Source organism: Podarcis erhardii, assembly GCF_964252035.2.
Source record: "Podarcis erhardii genome assembly, chromosome: 7".
In the NCBI taxonomy this organism is placed as follows: Eukaryota; Metazoa; Chordata; class Lepidosauria; order Squamata; family Lacertidae; genus Podarcis; species Podarcis erhardii.
This window is the reverse complement of record NC_138511.1, coordinates 85,145,958-85,172,945: the sequence shown is the minus strand read 5'-3', so window position 1 is coordinate 85,172,945 and position 26,988 is coordinate 85,145,958. Positions and strand designations below refer to the sequence as shown.

At 47.6% G+C, this 26,988-nt stretch overlaps 1 protein-coding gene and 1 long non-coding RNA gene across 2 annotated transcripts in view; one reads left to right on the top strand and one right to left on the bottom strand.

The window, feature by feature from the left end:
* Nucleotides 1–26,988, top strand: part of LOC309346269 — a 242,295-nt gene that overhangs the window by 55,719 nt on the left and 159,588 nt on the right. The gene's annotated exons all lie outside the window — the stretch shown is intronic.
* Nucleotides 1–26,988, bottom strand: part of SLC1A5 (solute carrier family 1 member 5) — a 43,606-nt gene that overhangs the window by 8,891 nt on the left and 7,727 nt on the right. The window contains exons 2-6 of the mRNA XM_081869127.1: nt 14,548–14,590; nt 9,804–9,914; nt 7,417–7,583; nt 3,581–3,814; nt 2,075–2,269 (exon numbers count right to left, since the gene is read on the bottom strand). Of these exons, the coding sequence (XP_081725253.1) occupies nt 2,075–2,269; nt 3,581–3,814; nt 7,417–7,583; nt 9,804–9,914; nt 14,548–14,590 (750 nt within the window). The remainder of the gene's footprint in view (nt 1–2,074; nt 2,270–3,580; nt 3,815–7,416; nt 7,584–9,803; nt 9,915–14,547; nt 14,591–26,988) is intronic.

The following is a 26,988-nucleotide window of genomic DNA, read 5'->3' as shown; positions in this document are numbered from 1 at the left end:
TCAGAATTTGGTACTGGGTGCAGAACCAACCCACTATATGCTGAATGGCCTCAATTTTCGTCCAGGTTCCTAGTCCTTAAGATCAACCCAGAGAGCTTTACAGAGACAGCCTGTCAAGTCAAGTGCCTGTCAAATGCTCAGCTACACTGGTCTGCCCAGCCGGTCACTTCAGTGCACACCAAACTCTGGTTGTCCCTGCCACAATTTTTTTTAAGGTTTCATCTCCCCAAACCCCCAGTCCATCCATTCTGGGTGGACCAAGGCTACCTCCCAGCACAAATCCCCCCTTTGTTTCTGCAGCGGCCTCATGATCCCTTTTTCTGCAGCCGACTTTATATCCCACTAAAGCAGGGGTCAGCAAGGTTTACTTTGCCTGGGCCAGTTCACTCCAGCAGAGATCCTTCTGTGGGCCAGACCGCGCCCGCGATTTCCGGTGCTGCGGAAGCGAGTCCCCGTGCCATGCTGTGCTGGTTTAGCGCAGCACACGGGGACTCGCCAAGCAGGCAGCTAGTGGGCCAGTTAAACGACCCCCGTGGGCAGCTTGTGGCCCATGGGCCTTAGGTTGCCGACCCCTGCACTAAAGCGTCAAGGTAGCACGTGCCCTCTGGCAAACTAACACTCTCATTCTACCAGGAAGGAAAGGGCAGAGGGGTCTTAGAACCTGTGTGGATTATCACCACCCACTTGACCAGCAGGAAGTTGAAATTTTGGGAGCTGGTTATCTGAATGGGCTGGACAAACCCACTTCCTCGCTCCTGCAGCTCTAGGACAGGAAATCACTGCGAGAAATTTGTGCGGGAACCATCATTTCGGGAAAGGAAATCTCCTCTTTGTTTTCTTCAACCTGCCCTCTTGCTTCCCCTTAATTCCCAGGATGTGGCAGGGGCTACCAGTCACCCGTCCTCCGCCTTTCAAAATTCTACATTATTAAACTGTGCTGATGTAGAGGAATATTTGCCCTGATGTTTATGCTCAACGACTTAGTCACGTTGCTGCTGCTGCTGCTGCTGCAGCTTCCGTCCACTCCTTGTCATGGTTGGTAATGTGCTTGCTGTTTGCTTGTGGCTTGTCTAGCCTCTCCTCCCCACCCATAGTGCAAGGAATGGAAGGCCCACCTGGTGCAGATCAGGTAGGCTGGTTTTGCAGAAAAGTCTTAGGAGAATGTGGGTGTTTGAGCAACCCCACGGCAAACAGCGAAAGGAAGAACGCAAATCACACACAGCGAAGGGAGCCTGCCAGCAGCTTGGCTTGAGAGCAGTACATGTGAAAAGGATCTAGGAGTCTTGGTTGACCACAAACTTGACATGAGCCAACAGTGTGACGCGGCAGCTAAAAAAGCCAATGCAATTCTGGGCTGCATCAATAGGAGTATTGCATCTAGATCAAGGGAAGTAATAGTGCCACTGTATTCTGCTCTGGTCAGACCTCACCTGGAGTACTGTGTCCAGTTCTGGGCACCACAGTTCAAGAATGACACTGACAAACTGGAACGTGTCCAGAGGAGGGCAACCAAAATGGTCAAAGGCCTGGAAACGATGCCTTATGAAGAACGGCTAAGGGAACTGGGCATGTTTAGCCTGAAGAAGAGGAGGTTAAGGGGTGATATGATGGCCATGTTCAAATATATAAAAGGATGTCACATAGAGGAGGGAGAAAGGTTGTTTTCTGCTGCTCCAGAGAAGCGGACACGGAGCAATGGTTCCAAACTACAAGAAAGAAGATTCCACCTAAACATTAGGAAGAACTTCCTGACAGTAAGAGCTGTTCAACAGTGGAATTGGCTGCCAAGGAGTGTGGTGGAGTCTCCTTCTTTGGAGGTCTTTAAGCAGAGGCTTGACAACCATATGTCAGGAGTGCTCTGATGGTGTTTCCTGCTTGGCAGGGGGTTGGACTCGATGGCCCTTGTGGTCTCTTCCAACTCTATGATTCTATGATTCTATGATAAGGTGGGCCGCAGTCTATGGGTGGTGGGCTTTGTCTGTTTGGGGAAAGGGGAGGGAACAGGTTGTGCAAGCTGCGTGGGCTTCTAAGGACCACCCTTTGAGTCCGAAGGGAGACTGGTCGGAATACTCACAGGATAGTGATGACTTGGATGAAGTTGAGAGGCATGTTGTTGAGCTGGGCAATGAAGACGGCAGCCACGCACTGGAAGAGGGCAGCTCCGTCCATGTTGACCGTGGCCCCAATGGGCAGGATGAAGCGGCTGATGTGCTTCGAGACGCCGTTCTTCTCCTCGACACACTTCATCATCAGGGGCAGGGTGGCAGAGCTGCGAGGAGGAAGAGGCAGGTTGAGAATGTAGGCAGAGTGCTCCCGAAACAGCCCACAGGAGCAGCAGAACTCCCACCGGTTCCAACATGGAATAAATCACTGTGCAGGACCCCTTAAGGGCTGCCTCCGTCCACATGCAAAGGTGAGCCTTCTCAGTGGTGGCACCCAAGCTGCACAGTTCCTTGCCTTCAAGAGAGCTCCCCCCCCCCCCGTCTCCGTTAATTCTGTGCCCATGAGCTTTCCAGGAGATGGTTCACACAGACTTTATATGCCTCTGCTTTTTTATTATTGTTGCTGAAACTATTCCCTGACATTGCTTTAGTGATTGTCGTTTTTTTATGGCTGGTAGCCCCTCGAGGAAAAGTAAGTAGGTATTTTAGAAAGTAAACAACAACAACATAATAATAATAATAATAATAATAATAATTTATTATTTATACCCCACCCATCTGCCTAGGTTTCCCCAGCCACTCTGGGTGGCTCCCAACAGAATTAATAATAATAATAATAATAATAATAATAATAATAATAATGGCGATAAAACATCAAACAGTAAAAACTTCCCTAAAAAGGGCTGCCTTCAGATGTCTTCTAAAAGTCAGATAGTTGTGTATTTCATCTACATTGGGGTGAGTGGGGACTATGTGACAAAATTGTCTGCCAAATCACTTTAAATCCCGTTTTCTAAAGTAAATACTAGTCTGTGGAAGAAAAGTATAGTGTTCTCTTTCATTCAGTCACTTTCTCGCGCGCACTCCCCTCTGCTCATTGGCTGCTGCTGTGAGCCCCATGGGGAGTTCGCACATTCCTGACCACTGATCTTGTTAGCTAGGGATGATGGGAGTTGTAGTCCCAAAACAGCTGGAGGGCCGAGTTTGGGGATGCCTGCACTAGGGATATGAAGGGCATGTGTGGCAGAAGTAGAATGCGGGAAGCACAAAAGCAGGGAAGCAACGTGAGGAATGGACTCATAGGCAATGTTAAGGACATTTAAACAGACTGTAAAACAGGAACCAGAAAGATTGGTGGCAATAATAATACTAATAATTTAATATTTAACTGTAAATTTATTTATTTTTCTTTGTATGTGTGGATTTAAGACACTATATGATATCCATGAATTCCAATAAAGGATTTAAGGGGGCGGAGGGGTGGGAATGAAGCAGAGATTCAGCCGACCTCCCTGCCTGGCATTTGAGTACCATTCACTCTAAGCAAATCCCCCCCCCCCTGGCTATGCAACAGGGGTCCTTTTAAACCCCCACCCCGTTCTCCTGGCTTTCTGGAGCCGCAACCAGGTCATAAATACCTGGAAGAAGTGCCAAAGGCAGTGGCCAGGGCTGTGAAGATGCCCCAAAGGAACCGGTAAGGATTCTTGCGGGTGAAGATGAAGTAGATGACCGGCAGGACGATGAGGCCGTGGATGGCATGGCCCACCAGGCAGCAGCAGATGTACTTGCCCAGGCTGGTGAAGAGGACAACCACGTCCTCCATTTCCACAATCTTGCCAGCTACCAGGAACATGATACCCAGGGGGGCATACCTGGAAGGAGAGAGAGAGAGGAGGATCAGCAAGAACACCACCAAGTGGTACGGGCCACATGATCTCCTGCAATGATTTTGCAAAGTTTTTTGCAGATAAAGTCGCTCAGATTCGGGAAGAGGTAGACGCCACCGTGGGAGCAGGGCCGGGGCGGGAGAGTGCTAGAGTCCTGTCTAGTCAAATTGCATGGGATCAATTCCAATCTGTTACCACCGAGGATGTGGACAGGCTGCTTGGACGAGTGAAACCAACCACCTGTCTCCTTGATCCTTGCCCATCCTGGCTTATAAAAGCTAGCCGGGAAGGACTGGGTGATGGGCTTCGTGGGGTGGTGAATGCTTCCCTCCGTGAGGGAGCCTTCCCAGACCCACTGAAAGAGGCGGTTATCAAACCACTTCTTAAAAAACCATCTTTAGATGCGGCCACGATGGCCAACTATCGCCCAGTCTCAAATCTTCCATTCTTGGGCAAGGTGATTGAGCGAGTGGTTGCTGAACAACTCCAGGCACGCCTGGAAGAAGCGGACCATTTGGATCCCTTCCAGTCGGGATTCAGGCCTCATCATGGGACTGAAACTGCCTTGGTCTCACTGGTTGATGATCTCCGGCGGGCCAGGGACAAAGGTGAGAGCTGTTTCCTGGTTCTGCTGGATCTCTCAGCGGCGTTTGATACCATCGACCATAACATCCTCCTGGACCGTCTTGAGGGGCTGGGAGCTGGGGGCACTGTCATACAGTGGTTCCGCTCCTTCCTCCTGGGCCGTGTTCAGAAAGTGGTGGTGGGGGATGAGTGTTCAGACCCCTGGGCTCTCACTTGTGGGGTGCCTCAGGGTTCTGTCCTCTCCCCCATGCTTTTCAACATCTACATGCAGCCGCTGGGAGAGATCATCAGGGGGTTTGGGCTGGGTGTTCATCAGTATGCGGATGATACACAGCTCTACCTCTCTTTCAAATCAGAACCAGTGAAGGCGGTGACAGTCCTGTGTGAGTGTCTGGAGGCGGTTGGAGGATGGATGGCGGCTAACAGATTGAGATTGAATCCTGACAAGACAGAAGTACTGTTTCTGGGGGACAGGAGGCGGGCAGGTGTGGAGGACTCCCTGGTCCTGAATGCGGTACCTGTGCCCCTGAAGGACCAGGTGTGCAGCCTGGGAGTCATTTTGGACTCACAGCTGTCCATGGAGGCACAAGTTAAATCCGTGTCCAGGGCAGCTGTGTACCAGCTCCATCTGGTACGCAGGCTGAGACCCTATCTGCCTGTGGACTGCCTCGCCAGAGTGGTGCATGCTCTGGTTATCTCCCGCTTGGACTACTGCAATGCACTCTACGTGGGGCTACCTTTGAAGGTGACCCGGAAACTACAACTAATCCAGAACGCAGCAGCCAGACTGGTGACAGGGAGCGGCCGCCGAGACCATATAACACCGGTCTTGAAAGACCTACATTGGCTCCCAGTACGTTTCCGAGCACAATTCAAAGTGTTGGTGCTGACCTTTAAAGCCCTAAACGGCCTCGGTCCAGTATACCTGAAGGAGCGTCTCCACCCCCATCGTTCTACCCGGACACTGAGGTCCAGCACCGAGGGCCTTCTGGCGGTTCCCTCACTGCGAGAAGTCAAGTTACAGGGAACCAGGCAGAGGGCCTTCTCGGTAGTGGCGCCCTCCCTGTGGAATGCCCTCCCACCAGATGTCAAAGAGAACAACAACTACCAGACTTTTAGAAGACATCTGAAGGCAGCCCTGTTTAGGGATGCTTTTAATGTTTGATGTATCATAGTATTTTAATATTCTTTTGGAAGCCGCCCAGAGTGGCTGGGGAGGCCCAGCCAGATGGGCGGGGTATAAATAATAAATTATTATTATTATTATTATTATTATTATAAGACCTCTGATAATAGTAGTAGTAGTAGTAATAATAATAATAATAATAATAATAATTTTTATTTATATCCCGCCCTCCCCAGCCGAAGCCGGGCTCAGAGCGGCTAACAACAGTAAAATAATACAACATTCTAAAATCAGTTCAAATAAAATTAATGGCAACCATTGGGCTAGAGTTCTGTGAGGATTACCAAAGGAGGGGGTCAGGTTGTGCCTTGACCAAAGGCCTGGAGGAACAGCTCTGTCTTGCAGGCCCTGCGGAAAGATGTCAAGTCCCGCAGGGCCCTAGTCTCTTGTGACAGAGTGTTCCACCAGATCGGAGCCACGGCCGAAAAAGCCCTGGCTCTGGTTGAGGCCAGCCTAACCTCCCTGTGGCCTGGGACCTCCAAAATGTTTTTGTTTGAAGACCGTAAGGTCCTCCGTGGGACATACCAGGAGAGGTGGTCCCGTAAGTATGAGGGTCCTAGGCCATATAGGGTCCTAGGCCATATAGGGCTTTAAAGGTTAAAACCAGCACCTTGAACATGATCCTGTACTCCACTGGGAGCCAGTGCAGTTGGTATAGCACCGGGTGAATGTGATGCAGAACAGCAGGCAGGAGAGAAAAATAAGAAAATCTCCACTCAGCTCCAACACTTGCCAAGTGGCCTTTATGGCCACGAGCAACACCTGGCAAGATTTCAGAAGCTGGAGAAGTTCTAGGAGTCATGAGGCAGTACTTCAACGCCTCCCCATCCACTGCCATTAGCAAATACAGAATAACTAATGCATCTTTCTAATTTCCTTAGTCTGCATAACATATACACAGTCGGACCTTGGTTTTCAAACTGCTTAGTTCCCTAACGTTTCGGCTCCCGAACGTCGCAAACCTGGAAGCGGCTGTTCCAGTTTGCGAACTATTTTCAGAAGCTGAATATCCAGCGGGGTTTCCGCAGCTTCTGATTGGCTGCAGGAGCTTCCTGCAGCCAATCAGAAGCCGCACTTTGGTTTTCGAATGTTTTGGAAGTCGAATGGACTTCCGGAACGGATTCCGTTCGACTTCCAACGTATGGCTGTACAGTACGATTGCATCTTACAGGCGTTTATTTCAACCATATGCAATTGAGGGCAGACTGTTTAAATTTCACAAGTTAAATTCAAGCGAAGCGGAGAGCTTGAAAGTTCTTTTTGTGCCAGGTTTGCTTGGGGTTTCCGGGTGTAAAAAGAGTTTTTTAACAGTCCATCTTGCCTGGAGGGCAAAGCCTGCTTGATGTGCAGACTCTAGGGATACTGGGGCTTCTCCCCCCCCCCCCAGCTATGGGGTGGCTCCAAGGCTTTGGGTAGATGCAATTTTCATGTATACGTGGAACCCTTAGAAACAAACTTCCGCGTAAGATGTGACTGCACCACATATGTGTACAGTGGTACCTCGGGTTACTCCACTAGCCCAGAAATAGTACCTCGGTTTAAGAACTTTGCTGCAGGATGAGAACAGAAATTGTGTGGCGGCGATCAGGTTAAGAACAGTTTCAGGTTAAGAACAGACCTCCAGAACGAATTAAGTTCTTAACCCGAGGTACCACTGTATCAGAAATCAGCTTTTGCTACATCAGTTTGGCAGGGAATGCACAAAACCCAGCCCAGAGGCCTTGCAGCCAACTCTTCTGTGTTAACATTTTATCCCCACCTGCGCTGTTCCCCTAGGAGACTCCTGGGGAAACGTGGATAGGGTGGGCCTCCTTACCACATGATCCAGGAGACAAGCACCATCGTGGCTTCATTGAAGGAGTTGAAGAACTTGATCAGGTTCTCGCCTTCCGGCCCAAGCTTCCGCAGAGCAATCCCAAAGACGATGGCGAATACCACCAGGCCCAGGATGTTCATCCCTTCCACCTCTGTGCCTGTGGGGATCTAAGGGGATGGCAAGAGGGAGGAAAGGCTTCCGTCACAAAAACAGCCAGGGATTTGAAAAGCGGTTGAGGGTTTCCCTGCCCTCAAGGCAGACGTCTGCACACGACAGCCATATCCTTGAGATTATAAGCAAGCAAATAATTTGCCGTTTCTCCTGAGGATGCAGCGGTTGGGGGAAGGTTTGCAGAAATGGGAAAACAAGACGTTCTTACCAAAGTATTTTATTCAACATTCACAGAGAGAGATGTAGAGATGTCGCCTCTTGGACAGTGACGTTGCTCCGAGTAAAATCCCACCCCCTCCGCATCTCTCCTATTATACGCCATTCCTACATCAGCTAATCTGTGCTTTCTGCCTCTTAGCTTTCTGCTCTCCTACTCTCAATGCCCACCAGTCTGGCACGCTTTCCAAAGACACTGAGTCTGTTAGCTGAATTTCCCCTACTGCTTCTTCCTCCTGCTCCTCTCCCAGTATTTTCCAGCTTCTCCACTCTGCAACCTCTGATCTGTGACCTTCTGCAAACCACTGTTCTAAATCTATACTGTCTCCCTCTTCTCTGGGAAGTGCAGCAGGAGGGGGAGGCCGGTCTGCACCATTCCTCCTCAGTCCAGTCCCTGACACCGAGTCAGCAACAACTGGGGGAGAGCAGCAACTGTTCTCCCCCCCAAACTGCTCCTGCCACCCTTTTCTCGATCTGTGGCACCACCGATTGAGGCGTAACAGCACCAGCTGCCACCTCACCCACAGGGAGTGCCTCTTCTGTATCCTTCCACGACAACTCCCTGGGCCACAGGAAAACAAGGCCCAGCAAGTGCTTTTCAGAAAGGGAATACTTCTCCCGGAAGAGGGAGAGCCTCTTTATTGCTAGTCAATGTCTATATACCTCCTTGCCAGAAAAAATCTACAATTAAGGCCACTTGGGCAAGTTTAGAGTCCTAAATAATCTCTCTCGAATCCATCCATCCTGCTGCTCCGCTCATTATTGGTGGAGATTTCAATGCATGCATGCGTGCTAATGATGACAGCTTATACACCCACTACAACCAGTTTCTGGACTCTGACATCTATTTCGATACAGGCACTGCCCGCCTTTCTAAAGATCTTAGATGCAACTACCCAGGGCTTTGCTTAGCCCAGGCCACAAAGTGGAGGGACCTGCTGATATTAAACGACAATATAGAGGGAGATCGCCCTGGGGAATACACCCACTTCACAAAGTTTGGCGGTAGTGTCATAGATTATATCCTAATCTCAAGATTTGCATACAAGTTTGTCACAGAGTTCCAAGTGGGCTATAACATTGAAAGCGACCACTTACCCTTAACTCTGGCTTTTGCAGGTCTGCTCCTCAACAATTCTATCGTAAAACCGTAATATATCCCTAATGCAAATCTTGGCATATCCGCAGCTAAAAGAATCAAATGGTCCCCCCTACTCAACGCAGCCCTGACTCCCCTTCTTCAAACAGCTAAGATAAAGGACATCCATACTTCTCCCGGCTTCAAACTCCTCAGAGAACCCAGCAACACGTGGTCACCAAGCCAGAAGAGGCACAGTGGCAGCCGAGAGACCCAGTGGCAAGGAGGGGACAGGCCTTTGTGGCTGGTCCCATGGCCAATAGTAAAGAGGAGACCCATAAAACGGCCTGTGTGGGAAATTCTTGCGCAGTTCAGACAAGCAGGGGTGTCACCTGCTAAAGGCACGGCGGAAACGAAAGCAAGCCAGTGTTCATCGCTAACTTTCGTGAGCCACAGGTAAATAGTGGAACAGCAAGGCCCCATTCATACCATACAGTGGTGCCCCGCAAGACGAATGCCTCGCAAGACGAAAAACTCGCTAGACGAAAGGGTTTTCCATTTTTCGAGGCGCTTCGCAAGACGAATTTCCCTATGGGCTTGCTTCGCAAGACGAAAACGTCTTGCGGGTTTGCTTCCTTTTTCTTAAAGCCGTTAATACCCGGGGAATCCGCGCTCCGCAAGACGAAAAAATCGCAAGACGAAGCAACTCGCGGAACGAATTAATTTCGTCTTGCGAGGCACCACTGTACTTTGAAAGTGCTATGATACCACTTTAAACTGTCATGGTTTTCCCCCCCAAAGGATTCTGGGAGCTGTTTGCCAAGGATGGGGCTTGAAAATGAGCCCAACGTGCTTCAATTTTCTTTTCTGAGGCAACACATCCAAATATATATATGTTCCAAGTGCATACCATTCCTCTTACCTTCGTCTCTATGATGGTTTCACCAACTGTTACGTTCTCACCAAACGTGATATTCTCACTGACTCCTGTCCTGTTCTTCCTCTCTATCACCAGTTTATAACTGGTTGCATACTGGGGAGAAACACAAAGAGGGAAAGACAACGTCAGCTGTGGCTGAAAATAAATTCCCTTCGTACTTGCATGGGGTTCTCTGGATGCTTCCAAAACAGACAGGAAAATTGCAGGTTATTAGTTCATCCGCCTCCCCTTTCAGAAGGTGCAAACCCTGGTCGCTCCCCCGCGGCTGGGGAAGAACAGATTATCGATATATCCCACCGCAATCCCAATCCAACTGGCAAGATGATGGTTCGGTGGCACGATTCGCTCGGTAAATCAATCAACAGTGGGTGTTGATTAATTGCTCAGTGGAGCCGAGATATTAAGGGCACCCTTTGGAGACAATGGTTCTGGAGGTGTTACTGTACAGTGGTGCCGCGCAAGACGAAAAGAATCCGTTCCGCGATTCTCTTCGTCTAGAGGTTTTTCCGTCTTGCAAAGCAAGCCCATTGACAGCTTAGCGGATTAGCGCTATTAGCAATCTAGCGGCTTTTAGTGATCAGCTGAGAAGCGGCTTATCAGCTGATCAGCTGTTAAGCGGCTTAGCAGCTTAGGAAAAGGGGGGGGGAGCGCGGAAAACCCCCGCGGGAACTCGCAAGACATTTTCGTCTTGCGAAGCAAGCCCATAGGGAAATTCGTTTTGCGAAGCGCCTCCAAAACGGAAAACCCTTTCGTCTAGCGGATTTTCCATCTTGCGAGGTGTTCGTCTTGCGGGGCGCCACTGTACTAGGAAGTTTGAAAATGAATTCTTAAAGGGGGCTTCTCATTGAACCCTACCGAGGCCACTTGGGTAATTATCTCAAAAAGGCACCAGTATGGAGTTTTTTGACAAGTGGGAAGATTAACCAATCGATTTATCTGTTAAGAATTCAGATTATTCATCCCCTAGACATTCAGCTGTGGGGAAGCAGACCTTACAGGGATGTGCCAAGAGTTCCAAGCTGAATGTGTGGGAGATGCAGGCAGAAGCCGTCTTTCCGCCATGTGCTGCCTGGATCTGTCCCCTGCGATCTGACCTGGGAATTCACCTTTGTTCCTTTAACAAGGCTATTAAAAATTAAGCCAAGCTGGCTTCGTTGCCCATACCCTGCCTGCATCCTAAAGAGGATTAATGCATCACAAAGAACAGTCAATAAAAAGCAGGGGAACATTAATGGAGGGTATCGTTTTGTAACCACACACAAAAGGCCTCTTTTTTTTTTTAAGCCTCTGGTGGAAAGGAAGACGTTTAATTAGCACATTGCTAAGACAGTAGCATGTGAGAGTAAGTAGCAAGCAACTGCTCACTGCAGATAGGGAAATTCGTAACTTCTTGGTCACTGTCTTCGAAACGGCAAGCAGAGGAGCCAGAGGCATATTGATTTACAAGTCTGGGAGAGACCCCAGAGACCTCCTGCCAGACACACCAATTCTCCATTGCAGCTTGAAACGCATAACCTGCTTGACTATATGGAACTGGCGGAAATGACTGGCAGAATCCGAGACCAGGGAGAAGAGTCGGTGGAAGAAGATTGGAAAAAATTTGAAGATTATTTACAGAAATACTGTAAAGTTAAGGAGCTTCAGAAAAAAGGTGGAATGAAGCTAGATGGCTTTGGCAGAATGTTAGACAGAATATGTTAAAATTAATTATAAGACAGAAAATAGATGAAGATGGAAAAGACTTGCTGAAATTAATCGAAGTGGAATACAAAAAGGGAGGCGTGAGGAAGTCAATGAGACAAGTGCATGAAAGTTAAGATTAGAAATACTGGAAGTGTTTTTAATTCTTTTTGTTTTACTTTGTTGATTCAATGTTTTATGTAGTGTTTTTGTTTTTGTATTTTGTTATATTGTTATGTCTAATCTTTCTTTTTTTGTAATTTCTAAAATTTCAATAAATATTATTAAAAATAAAAAAAAGAAACGCATAACCTGCTTGCAGGCTTCCTAGAGGCATCTCCCTGGCCACTGAGAACAGGGGGCTGGACCAGAGATGGGCTTTTAGACGATGCAGCTGTGGGGCTCTACTGGTGTTGTGAAAAGCATCATTGGGAGGAAGGCTAAGCCAGGAGGTGGCGACTAGCCCAAGGTCACACAGTGAGATCTGTGGCTGGAGGGGATCTGAACCGGAGTCTCTCCAGACTCACGCCTGATGTTCTCTCTCCTGGTTCATGTTCTCTGCTCAAAACGCATTTGCAGTCTCGGGAATTAGGCACTCATTGCAAACCCAGATTTGAAAATCAATGTCCTCCTGCCTGCAAACTGTCTCGCCAGAGTGGTCCATGCACTGGTTAGCTCCTGCTTAAACTACTGCCTTGCGCTCTACGTGGGGCTACCTTTGAAGGTGACCCGGAAACTACAACTAATCTGGAACGCGGCTGCCAGACTAGTGACCGGGAGCAGCTGCTGGGACCATTCAATGCCAGTCCTAAAGGATCTACATTGGCTCCCAGTAAGTTTCCGAGCACAATTCAAGGTGTTGGTGCTGATCTTTAAAGCCCTAAACAGCCTCAAAGGCCCAGTATACCTGAAGGAGCGTCTCCATCGTTCAACCCGGACACAGAGGTCCAACTCTGAGGGCCTTATGGTGGTTCCCTCACTGTGAGAAGTGAAGGGAACCACTGTGAGAAGTGAAGGGAACCAAGCAGAGGGCCTTCTCGGTAGTGGCACCCTCCCTGAGAATCACCCTCCTATTAGACGTCAGGGAGATAAAGGACTACACAACTTTTAGAAGAAATCTGAAGGCAGCCTTGCAGAGAGGCTGGAGATCCAGTGTGGTGTAGTGGTTAAGAGCGGTGGACTCGTAATCTGGGGAATCCGGGTTCGCTTCCCCGCTCCTCCACATGCAGCTGCTGGGTGACCTTGGGCCAGTCACACTTCTCTGAAGTCTCTCAGCCCCACTCACCTCACAGAGTGTTTGTTGTGGGGCAGGAAGGGAAAGGAGAATGTTAGCCGCTTTGAGACTACTTCGGGTAGAGGTAAAGCGGGATATCAAATCCTAACTCTGCTTCTTCTTCTTCTTGTACAGAAAAGTTTTTTATGTTTGATGTTTTACAATGTTTTTATATTTGTTGGAAACCGCCCAGAGCAGCTAGGGCAATCCAGTCAGATGGGTGGGGTATAAATAACAAAATTATTGCTATTGTTATTTATTAGTAGTAGTAGTAGCAGCAGCAGCAGCAGTCAGGGCAAGGTGTTTACAGGGAAATCGTAAGAATGCAAGAAGAGTCCAGCTGGATGAGATGAGAAGGTCCATCCAGTCAAGGATACTGTTCCCCACAGCCGGCCAGGTGCCTCTTCCAAACATTGACCCCACATTTCCTGGATGGCTGCTTGCAACAGAAAGCAGTATTGGGCCTCCTTCATAGAATCATAGAGTTGGAAGAGACCACAAGGGCCATCGAGTCCAACCCCCTGCCAAGCAGGAAACACCATCAGAGCACTCCTGACATATGGTTGTCAAGCCTCTGCTTAAAGACCTCCAAAGAAGGAGACTCCACCACACTCCTTGGCAGCCAATTCCACTGTCAAACAGCTCTTACTGTCAGGAAGTTCTTCCTAATGTTTAGGTGGAATCTTCTTTCTTGTAGTTTGGAGCCATTGTTCCATGTCCGCTTCTCTGGAGCAGCAGAAAACAACCTTTCTCCCTCTATGTGACATCCTTTTATATATTTGAACATGGCTATCACATCACCCCTTAACCTCCTCTTCTCCAGGCTAAACATGCCCAGCTCCCTTAGCCGTTCCTCATAAGGCATCGTTTCCAGGCCTTTGACCATTTTGGTTGCCCTCCTCTGGACACGTTCCAGTTTGTCAGTGTCCTTCTTGAACTGTGGTGCCCAGCCGCGTTGGCTAGGTCCGACCGCAGGTTGGGGAAGGTTTGGTTAAGGAGTTTTATACCTCTGTAGCAATGCCATATTATGCTGAAGGCTGGGAAGGGTTCCTTTGAGATCTGACCAACACGTTGCACTTCTCCCCGTGGAAATTATTTCAGGTTTCCAAAGCAAAGGTACGCTTTGTGTCCCAAAGTGATTGCGTATCCTGGCAACTGAGCAGCACGGGCTGTTTTGTAACCGAAGCAGTTGCCTGTTCTAGCTTCCTCCACTCTGGAAAGAAGCACCTGCTCCCCGGTTTTCTTAGCCTCCCACTCCCTTTTCTGGAGAATCACAACTCCTGAAAGGGCTCTCTATATGGCTTTAGAAGAGGATTAGACGAATTAAGCTATCTAGCTTGGTCATCACAGTCAGTGAGGGCCACCAAGCGGGATGACTCTAGAAGAGGATTTGGCAAATTCATGGAGGGCCACTAGCCATGGCTGGGCTCTGCCTCCACAGCTTCTGAATACCAGTCACAGGAAACCACCAGATGAAAGAGTGCTCTGGTGCTTGAATCCTGTTTCAAGGAATCTGGTTGGCCACTGTGAGAACAGGATGTGGGCCTAGATGGGCCACCGGCCCCATCCAGCAGGCCCCTCTTAAGTGCTCACAATGCAAATGGTCAAGCTTTGTTAGAAAGAGCCAATCAATCGATTGTGAAAGCCCCTTCTGGGATCACAAGGACACAAATGAAGTGGCTTTGCTTTGTGTGATGTGTTTGGTACAAAATCCAGCACTGCCTGCCTTGGGTTCAACGGGAGGGAGAGGTTGGGAGGAGTTAAGCAACTCACCGATCGGAATGCAGCGGACACCAAGTTGGAGGGAAAGATGTTCCTGTGTGGAAAAAGAGAAAACCAAACATGAAAAACAGGGTTCCAGAGGGAAATAGCCTCTCTCAATCGACAGGGTACTCTTAACCCACGCTCTTCACATTCCCCAAACCCTTGTAGCCCAAGTCCAACCTTCGCCCTCAGCAGTTTCTATTTTCAGTGTCCTGCATACACCTAGGGGTTCAAGGATAGCCCTTCTGTGGTACTCCAGATGTTGCTGGACTCATCATTCTCCCTAACAACTGGCCATGTTGACTGTGGCTGAGGGAAGCATCTGGAGCAGCGGCTGTGGGTCCCCAGATGTTGTTGGACTACAACTCCCATCATCCCTGAGCTCTGGCCTTGCTAGCTAGGGGTGATGGGAGTTATAGTTCAACAATATCTGGGGACCTACAGGTTGAGAAAGGCTAATCTGGAGGGTCCCACAAGTTGGTCCCCCCATGCACTAGTTGCAGACCTCCAAAAACTTCTCCCAACTTAAAGGGCAACAGGGTGCTCCCGAAAACTGTATCGAGACCAAAGAACAAAAATCAGCAGAAGCTGAAAATCCATACACACAGAAGCGTTGACTAGCTCTTGCTTATCGATGGCAAAGCTTGTAAACATTGTGTGTGTGTGCTCATGCATGTGTTTGGGCTTGCGGTTTTTGGAGACTCGTTTGCAAGGCTGATTTGCCTGCAAGCAAATTCCAACTCCTCCCTGGCAGGTGGCCACGAGCTCGACGATGGTGACAAAAACGCCAGCCTTCTACAGTGCTCTCCAGGGCGCTACCTCCATAACGCTTCCCAAAATGCATTAATTTTATTTCATTAGCTATATAATGAAACCTTTTCTTCCAAGGAGTTCAAGATGATGTACGTGGTTCTCCCTTCTCCTCAATGAATCCCTACAACAACCTGCCCAAGGTCACCCAGTGAGCTTCATGCCTGAGTGGGGATTCGAAGCCTGGCCTCCCAGGTCCATTAACCACTACACCACGCTGCCTCTCATAGGAATGTCCGGACTCTACTGGGTCAAACCAGAGCAGCTCCTTTTATTCCAGTATCCTGTTTCATTGCTGGTTAACCAGATCCTTCCAGATAGCATCCATCTGTCTTGAGACACAATGGAGTGCGCCTCTGAGGGTGAAGTCAAACTACTGCATTAGCAGCATGGAAGTGATCTCCCTGGGATTCAAGCCTGGGCAGAGTATCTGGAGGTCCTGGGCTGGGCTGCCAAGACAACAAGACTCCCCTCTCGGCCCCACTGATGTGTCCAAAGGAAAGCAGAACAAGACATTTGGCCCCAGCCTGGCTGCAGGAGTTGCCTGAAGGAGGAATGCAAGGCACCATCCAACTGCCTTAGGGACTCCCCTCCAGATTTGTGCAGGGTTTGCTCCTAAGCCTTTTTTTCTCCCAAAGATTTCCCATAAGTCAGCAAAGGTATGGGATCACAGTTTCCCCTCTGTCCTATGGGACCGCCTCTCCCGGTATGCCCCACAGAGGACCTTAAGGTCCATAAAGAGCAACACCCTAGAGGTCCCGGGCCCTAAGGAAGTCAGATTAGCCTCAACCAGAGCCAGGGCCTTTTCAACACTGGCTCCAGCCTGGTGGAACGCTCTGTCTCATGAGACCAGGGCCCTGCAGGATCTGATTTCTTTCCGCAGGGCCTGTAAGACAGAGTTGTTCCGCCTGGCCTTTGGCTTGGAATCAACTTGATCTCCTTCCCCTCTATCCTTTCTCCTTCTGTGATGGAACTCCTATTTGGGGACTTCCCTGGCTTTTTTCTGGCCCACGTAGGACCAGTCTAGATAGTTGGCCTTGGCGAAGATTTCACGTTTTCATCCCCAAAAAGTTTTTAATTTGAGTTTCTACTGAAATGAGGCTGCATTTTAATGTTGCATTTTAATCTTGTTTTTAAGTTGTATTTTAATCCATTGTTTTTATACCTGGTGTTAGCCGCCCTGAGCCCGGTCTTGGCTGGGGAGGGTGGGGTATAAATAAAATTTATTATGATGATGTGCCAGTGTGCTTATTGTCCCCACATTTTGTAGCCAGTGTCTACCTAGGGCTACCCAGAAAGCCCATGCCCCAAGGGGACTTCCAGGCTCCCCACTGCTGAGTCGCTCACAAGCTACTGTTCATTTCAGAGCCTGTGTACCTCCATTCTCCCTGCCTTTCTGGGTCATCTGAGCCTTGGCTGAGAATAACCTGCTCCCTTGCCGTAACTCCTGGATAGATCGGATATCACAGCCTTCACCTTTGCTCACTAGGCTCCTGAATTTCCCCGCGCCCTAATCCCCTCCGGTCGCCGCACCATCAATTCAGGGCTTGGAACTGCCAGAGGATTAACTGGGCAGCACAAACAAGATTAAGACTCCAATGCCAGGAGCGAGTGGCTGGCTCCATAGAGCAGAATTTGGAGAGTAGAGACCCCATCAGCACTTAGGGGGGTAGCCCTACTTTCTCCTCTTGCAGCACAGAAAGGGGTGGCATGCCAGATCAAGGAGAAGCCCCCCCAAGCCCACAGGGAGCTACGTATGTGCAGACCAGCCCCTCACTTTCCCAACTCATCCTGCTATAATAATAATAATAATAATAATAATAATAATAATAATAATAATAATAATTTATGCCCCGCCCATCTGGCTGGGTTCCCCCAGCCACTCTGGGTGGCTTCCAACAGAATATTAAAATACAATAATCTATTAAACATTAAAAGCTTCCCTAAACAGGGCTGTCTTCTGCTATTTGGAACAAGTGACTTCGGATGCAGTTATGCACATGCAGCATTACGGCGAATTTTGCTCCATCTCCCTGCACCCCAAATTCTATTTCAGAACAAGCACAACCCCACTCACCCCGGCACAAGGAAAACAAAATCAAGGCGCAGCAATCCACATCGCCAGCATTGTTATTTCCCCATCGTTTTTCAATAGCCTCCCGACAGGCTGGAATTCAACAGGTGCGGCTCACTACAAGGAGCCAAAGCACCAACCCATCAGCAGAAGAAGAGCAATCAAATCAGCACCCTATAATCAAATCAGGAGCGGCGGAAAGCAAACAGAAGCAGGAAAGAATCCAGATCAGGACCAGAGACAGAAATAACAAGGTTAAATAGCCCCCTAAAGCCTCCATAAAGAGCTGGGCTGTTAAACCTGGCGTCCAAAGGCTATTTAGCTGTCTTTTGGGACGCCAGATGCAATGGTGATTCAGGGCTTTTTGCTACGGGGCGTGAGGAGAGCTGGGCAGCCATCACTCTAGATTTGTGGAGCATAAAAGTGCATCATTACTTCATAAGTTGAAAGGAACTTGACCCATAATTGAACAATATTAGCATAAATTAAATTATCAGCCGCCCACAAAGACCGTGCGAGGTAGGCCAGTCTGGGAAACAGTGACTGGCTACTGGGGCAGACAAATTTATTGGATTCCCAAGTCAGCTATGTTGGTTAAGCCATTATGTCAGATGGTTGCGGCAGTTTCTTCCAAGCTTTTAAGCGTCTCCTTTTCTCTCCCCCCCTCCCATTTCCTTCTTCGCTAGATCTCTTCGTTTTCCTTCACACTACGCTTTCCCAGTGCCAACAATCCTGCTTTTAGTGGACTTTTTCACTCCCGCACCCTTCCAAATATGCCGCGAGGGAGGAGCAGCCCTTCCCATTTTGGGGGGCCGGTGGCAGCATTTGGAATTTTGAGAAAGTGGCAAAATGGCTGCCATTTGTGGCGGGGGCCGCTGCATGTCACAAAATGGCCGCCCCATCTAAAAACACAGAAAAGAGGGCTGCAAAAGGTGGCCGCAAAAATGTGGGTGTGCCCCACGCCCATATTAAACAGTGAGGGAAATGCACCTGCATGAGCCACTGCTATGTTTGCGCATAGAGAAGCGCTTTGCAATCCCTCCTCAGCCTGAACAGATGGGCAGGTGGGCACGTCAAATCCTGGCCTCAAGAGAAATGTGGGCATGTTTCAGGGAGAGATGTTCCTTAGAAGCAGAGGCTGAACCTCAGAAACTGAGGGGAAAGTGTGATGGACTCTCTCAGGGGGGGAATTTACTAAGACCTTTCACAGGACGTTCTGTCGGGTGCGCCACATCGGCGGACCCCACTCCACATGAGAAGAGCATTAGTGGGCCGAGGCCTCACATCCGAAACACAATTTTTCAATTCTTCATGGCTGTCATGAAAGCAGAACTGTGGCATATCAACCACAGGCAAACGGGTTATCAGACCACGATCGAACTTCTCAGAACTCTGCGTACTGATCTGTGGAACACGCGCCATTCTGTTTCATGCTTGGAAGACATGGGTGGCCACCCACGGGTGCAGCACTAGACGCTAAACTTAGAGGAGCAAAAAATTCATTCAAAGAACTGCGCCGTTACATTGACTGAATGCTGCAAAGATGCCAGGGTGAGATATCGCAGTTCTAGCAAAGAACTTGACAGAAGCATCCTGTGATAAGATAGATTTATTTTATTTTATTTTATTTTATTTTATTTTATTTTATTTTATTTTATTTTATTTTATTTTATTTTATTTTATTTTATTTTATTTTATTTTATTTTATTTTATTTTATTGGGGGGGGTATTACTGAGAAACACAAAAGGGGAGAAACTGGATACCAGATCAGAAAGAAAACCAGTGTGGTATCTTTTACTGCCCAGCACACCAGCTGACTGCAACCTGGCAAAATGCGACTGGCGCCCAGCTAATTTCGAACACTGATATATGTATGTACGTCTAACACAGCTGGATACAACCCACATGGAGATTTCATCTGAACCTTTCTTACAGTGAATCTGAGCCACCGCCTAAAGGAATTTGACCTTCCCGACTCGTCGCTCCCTTTTATCTCATGCCTCCATTTATGAGAAATTCTTTCTTCGGAAACCCAAGGCGACTGCTCTGCACCAACCTGGCTATTTTCTACTTGCAGGTATTGTCAGGTTTGAGAAAAGCAGGTTATGGCCCTGCCCTGCACAGTGCTCATTATTGAATGAAGGGTCGAGTCTCCTCTTATCTCTTTCCGAAAGGCACAATCGTATCTGAAATGTTGTCTGTTATTATAACTGAGCAGCTATTTACCCTGGGATGAAGTCTCCCATTTCCTCTTCCAGCAATCTCCTGAGCATCTTTCTCCTCCTCAGGTATCACCCTTACAGCTTTAGGGAAGAGGACAAAACTAACTGTACTTGCTCCTGCCTAAGTCTTTCAAATTATTGCTCCCAGTGCCTCCATTAACCTTTCCACATGCCTCCCAGATGTTTTAAGCTACAAAGCCCATCATCCCGGACTATTGGCCTTGCTGACTAGGACTGGTGGGAATGGCAGTTCAAAACGTTTGGAGGGCACCAGGTTGGAGAACGACGATTTAAAGTAGCGCCACCTGTTCCACCCCCTTTCTGTAGTTTTTATACCCTATTGAATCTCACCCATTCCACATTCTGGGATCTCAGGCATTCCAGCTCGCCCATCCAGATTTGGATGGTCTCAATCACTAGCAAAAGACACGGTTCCTCTTGTTTTAACCATGGTTAAGCCGTATGCCTGAACCGTGGCCAAAGGCTGGTGATCAACCGACATGGAGAATCACAATTTAAAGCAGTTTGCATTTGACCGTGGTTATGCCTGCATAAAGCCAGCAACATCTTTCAGATGGCGGATGAAATTGATGGGCTATGCAGAACTGGATAAATTAACAGGAAGGATTCGAAACCTGTGGGACCAGAGATTCTTAGAAGACTGGAGTAAATATACGAAATATTTGAAAAGCAATTGTAATGAACAGATTACGCAAGTGGGACTGCAAGAAGTTTTGTAAGGAGGACTATTTGAAAATATTGCAAGAAAGACTATGAGGAGAATTATTAGTTAATGATAATTAAGATTAACAGAGAAATTAAGAAATGCAGAATAAGTGATAAAGAACAGAAAATCATCAGAGGTGTTGATGGAAGTCTAAAACATTGTATAAGATAAGAAGTAATGTTATATGATTGTTGGAAATGATATGTCAAAAAAAAAAACACAATAAAAATGCAGTGGTGCCTCACAAGACGAAAAGAATCCGTTCCACGATTCTTTTCGTCTAGCAGTTTTTTCGTCTTGCGAAGCAAGCCCATTGACAGCTTAGAGGATTAGCGCTATTAGCGGCTTTTAGCGGCTTAGCGGATCAGCTGATAAGCGGCTTAGCGGCTTAGAAAAAGGGGGGGAAGGGGGGAAAAAGTCGGAAAAACTCGCAAGACATTTCATCTTGCGAAGCAAGCCCATAGGGAAATTCGTTTTGCGAAGCGCCTCCAAAACGGAAAACCCTTTCGTCTAGCGGGTTTTCCGTCTTGCGAGGCGTTCGTCTTGCGGGGCACCACTGTGTATATAAAAAATAAATAAAGCCAGCAACGTCTGAGGCAGCTTCTCTGAAGAAACTCCTGGCACATGCTCTCCAAAATCGCCCCAGCCCAGAACAAGTACATCTTTGTTAGACTGTGGCCACAAAGGACAAACCGCAGAAAGGTTTGAATTCCAAAACCTTCCAAATACCCTCCCGTATAATGACTATCATTTTAGAAAGCTCGGGAACCCAAAGACACCAAGCAAGAGAGAAGCAGTCCTCAGTATAAGACTCATTTAAGAACTGCTGGTTTATTTATTATATATATAATATTTATTCAAATTTTAAAGATTACAAAAAGAAAAAAGAGAAAAAATAAAAATAAAAAGACAGAAAAAATAGAAACAGTTAAAAAAACAAAAACAAATCGAACCTTTACATCGCTTTCTTTCCTTTACTTATTTCCTTGACCTCCTCACACCTCCCGTTTTTGTATTCTAATTCAGTTTGTTATTTCAGCAAATCCTTCCAACCTTGTTTTTATCTTAATAATTTGTCTTAATATACTATGATTTTACATTCTCTCTTTCAACAATTCATTTTTACTTAAGCCTTTATGTCATTTCTACTAAAACCACATAATTTTCTTTTCCCAACATCTTTCTAGCAATCCTTAGTTTTACAATATTTTTGAAGATAAACTTTAAATTTTTTCCAATCTTCTTCCACCGACTCTTCTCCTTGGTCCCGGATTCTGCCAGTCATCTCGGCCAGTTCCATGTATTCCATCACCTTCATCTGCCATTCTTCCCGGGTGGGTAGATCTTGTGTTTTCCAATACTTTGCAATGAGTATTCTTGCTGCTGTTGTGACGTACATAAAAAAAAGTTCTATCCTCCTTTCGCACCACTTGGCCGACCATGCCCAAGAGAAAGGCCTCTGGTTTCTTCTGGAAGGTATATTTAAATACCTTTTTCATTTCATTATAGATCATCTCCCAGAAGGTCTTAATCCTTGGGCATGTCCACCAAAGGTGAACGAATGTACCTTCAATCTCTTTACATTTCCAACATTTATTATCGGGCAAATGATAAATTTTTGCAAGCTTGACTGGTGTCAAGTACCACCTGTAAATCATTTTCATTATATTCTCTCTTAAAGCATTACATGCCGTAAACTTCATACCTGTGGTCCATAACTTTTCCCAGTCAGCCATCATAATGTTATGTCCAACATCTTGTGCCCATTTAATCATAACAGATTTAACCATTTCATCCTGTGTATTACATTTCAACAGCAAGTTATACATTCTTGACAAATTCTTAGTTTTAGGATCTAACAATTCTGTTTCCAATTTTGATTTTTCCACCTGAAAACCAATTTTCTTGTCCAAGTTATAAACCTCCCTTATTTGATAATAATGAAGCTAATCTCATACTTTATTTTTTAGTTTGTCAAAGCTCTGCAGTTTTAATCTATCTCCTTCTTGTTCCAAAATTTCCCAATATTTCGGCCAATTTGCCTCCATATTAAGTTTTTTCAGAGCCTTAGCCTCCATTGGTGTAAGAACTGCTGGTTTAGATCAGAGAATCATCTTCTTTGGCAATCACCCGTAGCCGAGTAAGATTGTCTTCCATAAACACGGTTTTAACAATGAGTCCGTAAGTGACTGTGGAGGCCAATTCTGGACCCACACGTTCTCCCACAGTGGGGATATGGGTTCCTGGGCAGGAGTTGATCATGGTGTGGATTTGCCAAGCGTGCCTTCCTCTTAGCACATTTCTCCCCTGCGTTCTGAGTTCGAGTGTCTTCAAAGTCCATGACACCTTTGGTAAAGGCTGTTCTCCAACTGGAGCGCCCGCAGGCCAGTGTTTTCCAGTTGTCAGTGTTTATACAGTACTACATTGTTTTAGATTTGTCTTGAGACAGTCTTTAAACCTCTTTTGTTGACCCCCAGCATTACGCTTTCCATAGAATCATAGTTGGAAGGGGTCCCAAGGATCATCCAGTCCAACCCCTTTCAATGCATGAATAAATATCATAGCCATACTGTAAAACTGGGGTCCATGCAGCCCACAAGATAGCATCCCCCCAATGTCTGTCAAGGCATCTGTTCCCAGCCACCCCTGTTCATTTTCTTGTAACTGGGAGGTGGTTTTTATCCTAAATGTTTGAGGGTTCCCGTCTCCTTCTGCACCAGGAGGGGCAGTGTAAGGCTTTTGCCTTTTTTATTTTTTTGGGGGGGGGTGTCTAAGCCTCACCAGGTATTCTTCTGTGCACAGGGTACAGTGATACCTCGGAAGTTGAACGGAATCCGTTCCGGAAGTCCGTTCGGCTTCCAAAACGTTTGGGAACCAAGGCGCGGCTTCCGATTGTATGCAAGATGCTCCTGCAGCCAACTGGAAGCCGCGACGGACCTTCAGGTTCCAAAGAACATTTGCAAACCAGAGCGATCACTTCCGGGTTTGCAACGTTCAGGAGCCAAAACATTCGACTGGCAAGGTGTTTGACTTCCGAGGTCCGAATGCATTCTGCGGTGCACATGTAAGCTTCTTAGACTTATATACAGTGGTACCTCAGGTTACAGACGCTTCAGGCTACAGACTCCGCTAACCCAGAAATAGTGCTTCAGGTTAAGAACTTTGCTTCAGGATGAGAACAGAAATTGTGCTCTGGTGGCGCGGCAGCAGCCGGAAGCCCCATTAGCTAAAGTGGTGCTTCAGGTTAAGAACAGTTTCAGGTTAAGAACGGACCTCTGGAATGAATTAAGTACTTAACCTGAGGTACGGCTGTATGTCAGCTTGGGGCTCCCAGGATTTTGGACCCCCGATCTAAAAAATAGGGTGTGTGTTCAACTAAGTTTTACTCAGAGTAGACGCATTTAAATTCATGAGCATGACTAAGTTAGGCTCTTGAGGATTTCCACCCACCCCTAATTCTCAGGAATTTGGAATTTTCCTTTTGCTCTCAGCCCAGAAATAAGTCATCTTTTTAGCCTAAATGAACTGTTCTTTAGCTTTCTTTTTTAGGGGGGGAAACACACAAAAAACCCAACCTCACGACTTCATCAAGGAAACTCAACACCCGGCGCATGTTGCATCAGATTTAGGAGGACAAAACCATCCTTGTCCCACCCCCTTTTCAGAACGAACCGAGTCAAAGAAACAGACGGTGTACAGAAATAACTGCACGAAAGCATCGTGGCAAACTGTCTCTCCTTCCTACCGCGACAGTGCTCAAGTTCCATTATGAGCAGCCGAATTGCTGGAAGACCCTGCGCAAAATACCTCCTGCATAAAGCTCTCTGAATTAGCTCCTCTCTCCCATCTCTTTTCAAAACACCTTCCCTCTAATGGAAGACGTTTAAATGTCAGCTCTCATGACTCAGGATTCCATGCGACTCATAAACTACAGGCGCTTCTGACTCTGTGTGTAAAAATCATCGCCACCGCAAGGATCTCGTGGTAGTGAACTGTCTGCTTGGAAATAAGCAGAGAGGTTTATTCCCAGGGTTGATGAAGTTCAGCAATGTGTTCTCTGCTTATCTGTTTTCAAAAGAGCCTGATGGGCTGAAAAACCAATTTTTTTGGGGGGGGAGGGAGAGAAATGAGGGTTGATGACACATTGTGAACAACGAGAGGGAAATGGACCACTCTGCCTTTCTTGAATTCTCATGGTATTCAAGAACCATTTGCTGTTTGTCTAAAAAAACAAAACACAGTAGGCAAAGGACGCTATATTTATTATCGTGTTCGCAGAAGGCCAGCCGAATCTCACAATTCTAAGAAGTGGAATAGCCTATCCTCCAATGACCACATGGCTATCTCCTGACTGTTTTTGTGAATGGGCCGCTATGGCTGTTATGGATAAGATAAACAAAGAATTGCAGAGTTGGAAGGGACCACAAACGATCATCTAGACCAACCCCCTGCAATGCAGGAATCTTTTGCTCAAACCCACAACCCTGAGATTAACAGCCTCGTGCTCTACTGAATGAGGATTAGGGGGTGCATAAACTCAGCAAGAAGGGACACGGGTCGCACTGTGGGTTAAACCACAGAGCCTAGGACTTGCCAATCAGAAGGTCAGTGGTTCGAATCCCCGCGACGGGCTGAGCTCGTTGCTCGGTCCCTGCTCCTGCCAACCTAGCAGTTTGAAAGCACCTCAAAGTGCAAGTAGATAAATAGGTACCGCTCCGGCGGGAAGGTAAACGGCGTTTTTGTGTGCTGCTCTGGTTCGCCAGAAGCGGCTTAGTCATGCTAGCCACATGACCCGGAAGCTGTACGCCGGCTCCCTCGGCTAATAAAGCGAGATGAGCGCCGCAACCCCAGAGTCGGCCACGACTGGACCTAATGATCAGGGGTCCCTTTACCTTTACTAAACTCAGCAAGAAAAGGACTTGGCCAATGGGGTTTTCAAAAGTCTAGTGAAATTCAAATGCAACAGCTGCAATCATGGCTTGAGCACCAGCACCCAGCCTCAGACTTGACTGCTGCTCCCTGTATCCCCAAATACACTTAATCCAATTTCGTGGTTTGGGAAGAGAGTTTGCTGCTTGCCTCCCAAATAGAAAACGAGGCACAATTCGCCAGCTGGAGGCCGGCCGGCTGCTCTGAAGGTTGCAAGTTCAAGGCTGTTGTGCAACAGAAGCAGTGGGACATGCCTCTTTAGGGAAGTCCCAGAGCTCAGTGGGAGAGCAGAGAAATTAAATGCAAAAAGGTCCCAAGGTCGGTCTGTGCTATTTCCATGTAAGGATGGAGAGGGGGAAAGCTGCCAGTCAGTATAAGCAAGATGAACCAATGCCATGGTTCTGACTTGGAGGGCAAAGCACAGCGTGGTTCGCCAAATTTGGGTGTAACAGTACAGTTTTCTGGGAGAATTGCAGCTCCAGTTCTCTGGAATCAGCTTCCGGCTGAAATTAAGCAAGCCCCAAGCATTCTTGCCTTTAGGCAGCAACCGAAAACTTATCTTCTTAAAGCGCCTTCCTTTGAGCGTGACTCAGCAACTTTTGTTGTGTGGTGACTCAGCAACTCTTAAACCGTGTGTGCATTCCATTTTCTGATACAGTCATACCTTGGATTTCAGACATTTCAGGTTGTGTTTTTTCAGGTTACAGATCGCCAAAACCCGGAAGTACTGGAACAGGTTACTTCCGGATTTCGGCGGTCATGCATCTGCAGAAGCGCTAAATCACATTTGAGCATGCGCAGAAGCACAACCCGCGCGTGCGCAGAAGCGACGCTGCGGGTTGCGAACGTGCATCCCACACAGATCACGTTCGCAACCTGACCGTCCACTGTCTTTATTGTACAGTGGTGCCCCGCAAGACGAATGCCTCGCAAGACGAAAAACTCGCTAGACGAAAGGGTTTTTCCGTTTTTGAGGTGCTTCGCAAGACGAATTTCCCTATGGGCTTGCTTCGCAAGACGAAAACGTCTTGCGAGTTCTTGCAAGATTTTTCCCTCCCCCCCTTTTTCTAAGCCACTAATCCGCTAATAGTGCTAATCCGCTAATAGCCGTGCTTCGCAAGACGAAAAAACCGCAAGACGAAGAGACTCGCGGAACGGATTATTTTCATCTTGCGAGGCACTACTGTATGCAAAAAAAAAAACCACTCCAAAATCATGACCTTTCCAGAGACATGGGGGGAAAAGAGTTCTATCACAGTCTTCATCAACTTGTTGCTCTGCAAATGTTTTTGGGGTACAACTCCCATCGTTCTCAGCCAGCTGCACCAGAGGGCACTAGGCTGTGTTAGGATCTCCCAAAAGCATTCCTGCTCCCAGAAATGCCTGGAGAAACCCACCCCTTTCGCTGAGCGGTCTTCTCTGCCCCCGGAAAGATCCCGTTTCTCTGCAGCCAGAGCCTTTACGTAACCACTGCCAGCTTGCTCCATCCGTCCACAATGGCTCGATTCAGAGTTGCTCAGCATTACCCCAGGTTCTGGAAGGTCACAGCAGAAAACTGGATTTCCACTGGTAGGTCACAGCGGAAAACTGGATTTCCACCCACAGCAGTAATCAGTCGATACAGCTCCACCCACAAATGGGGAGCCCCAGATTGAGGTCAACCTGAAAGACACCCTCTTTGTTCCCC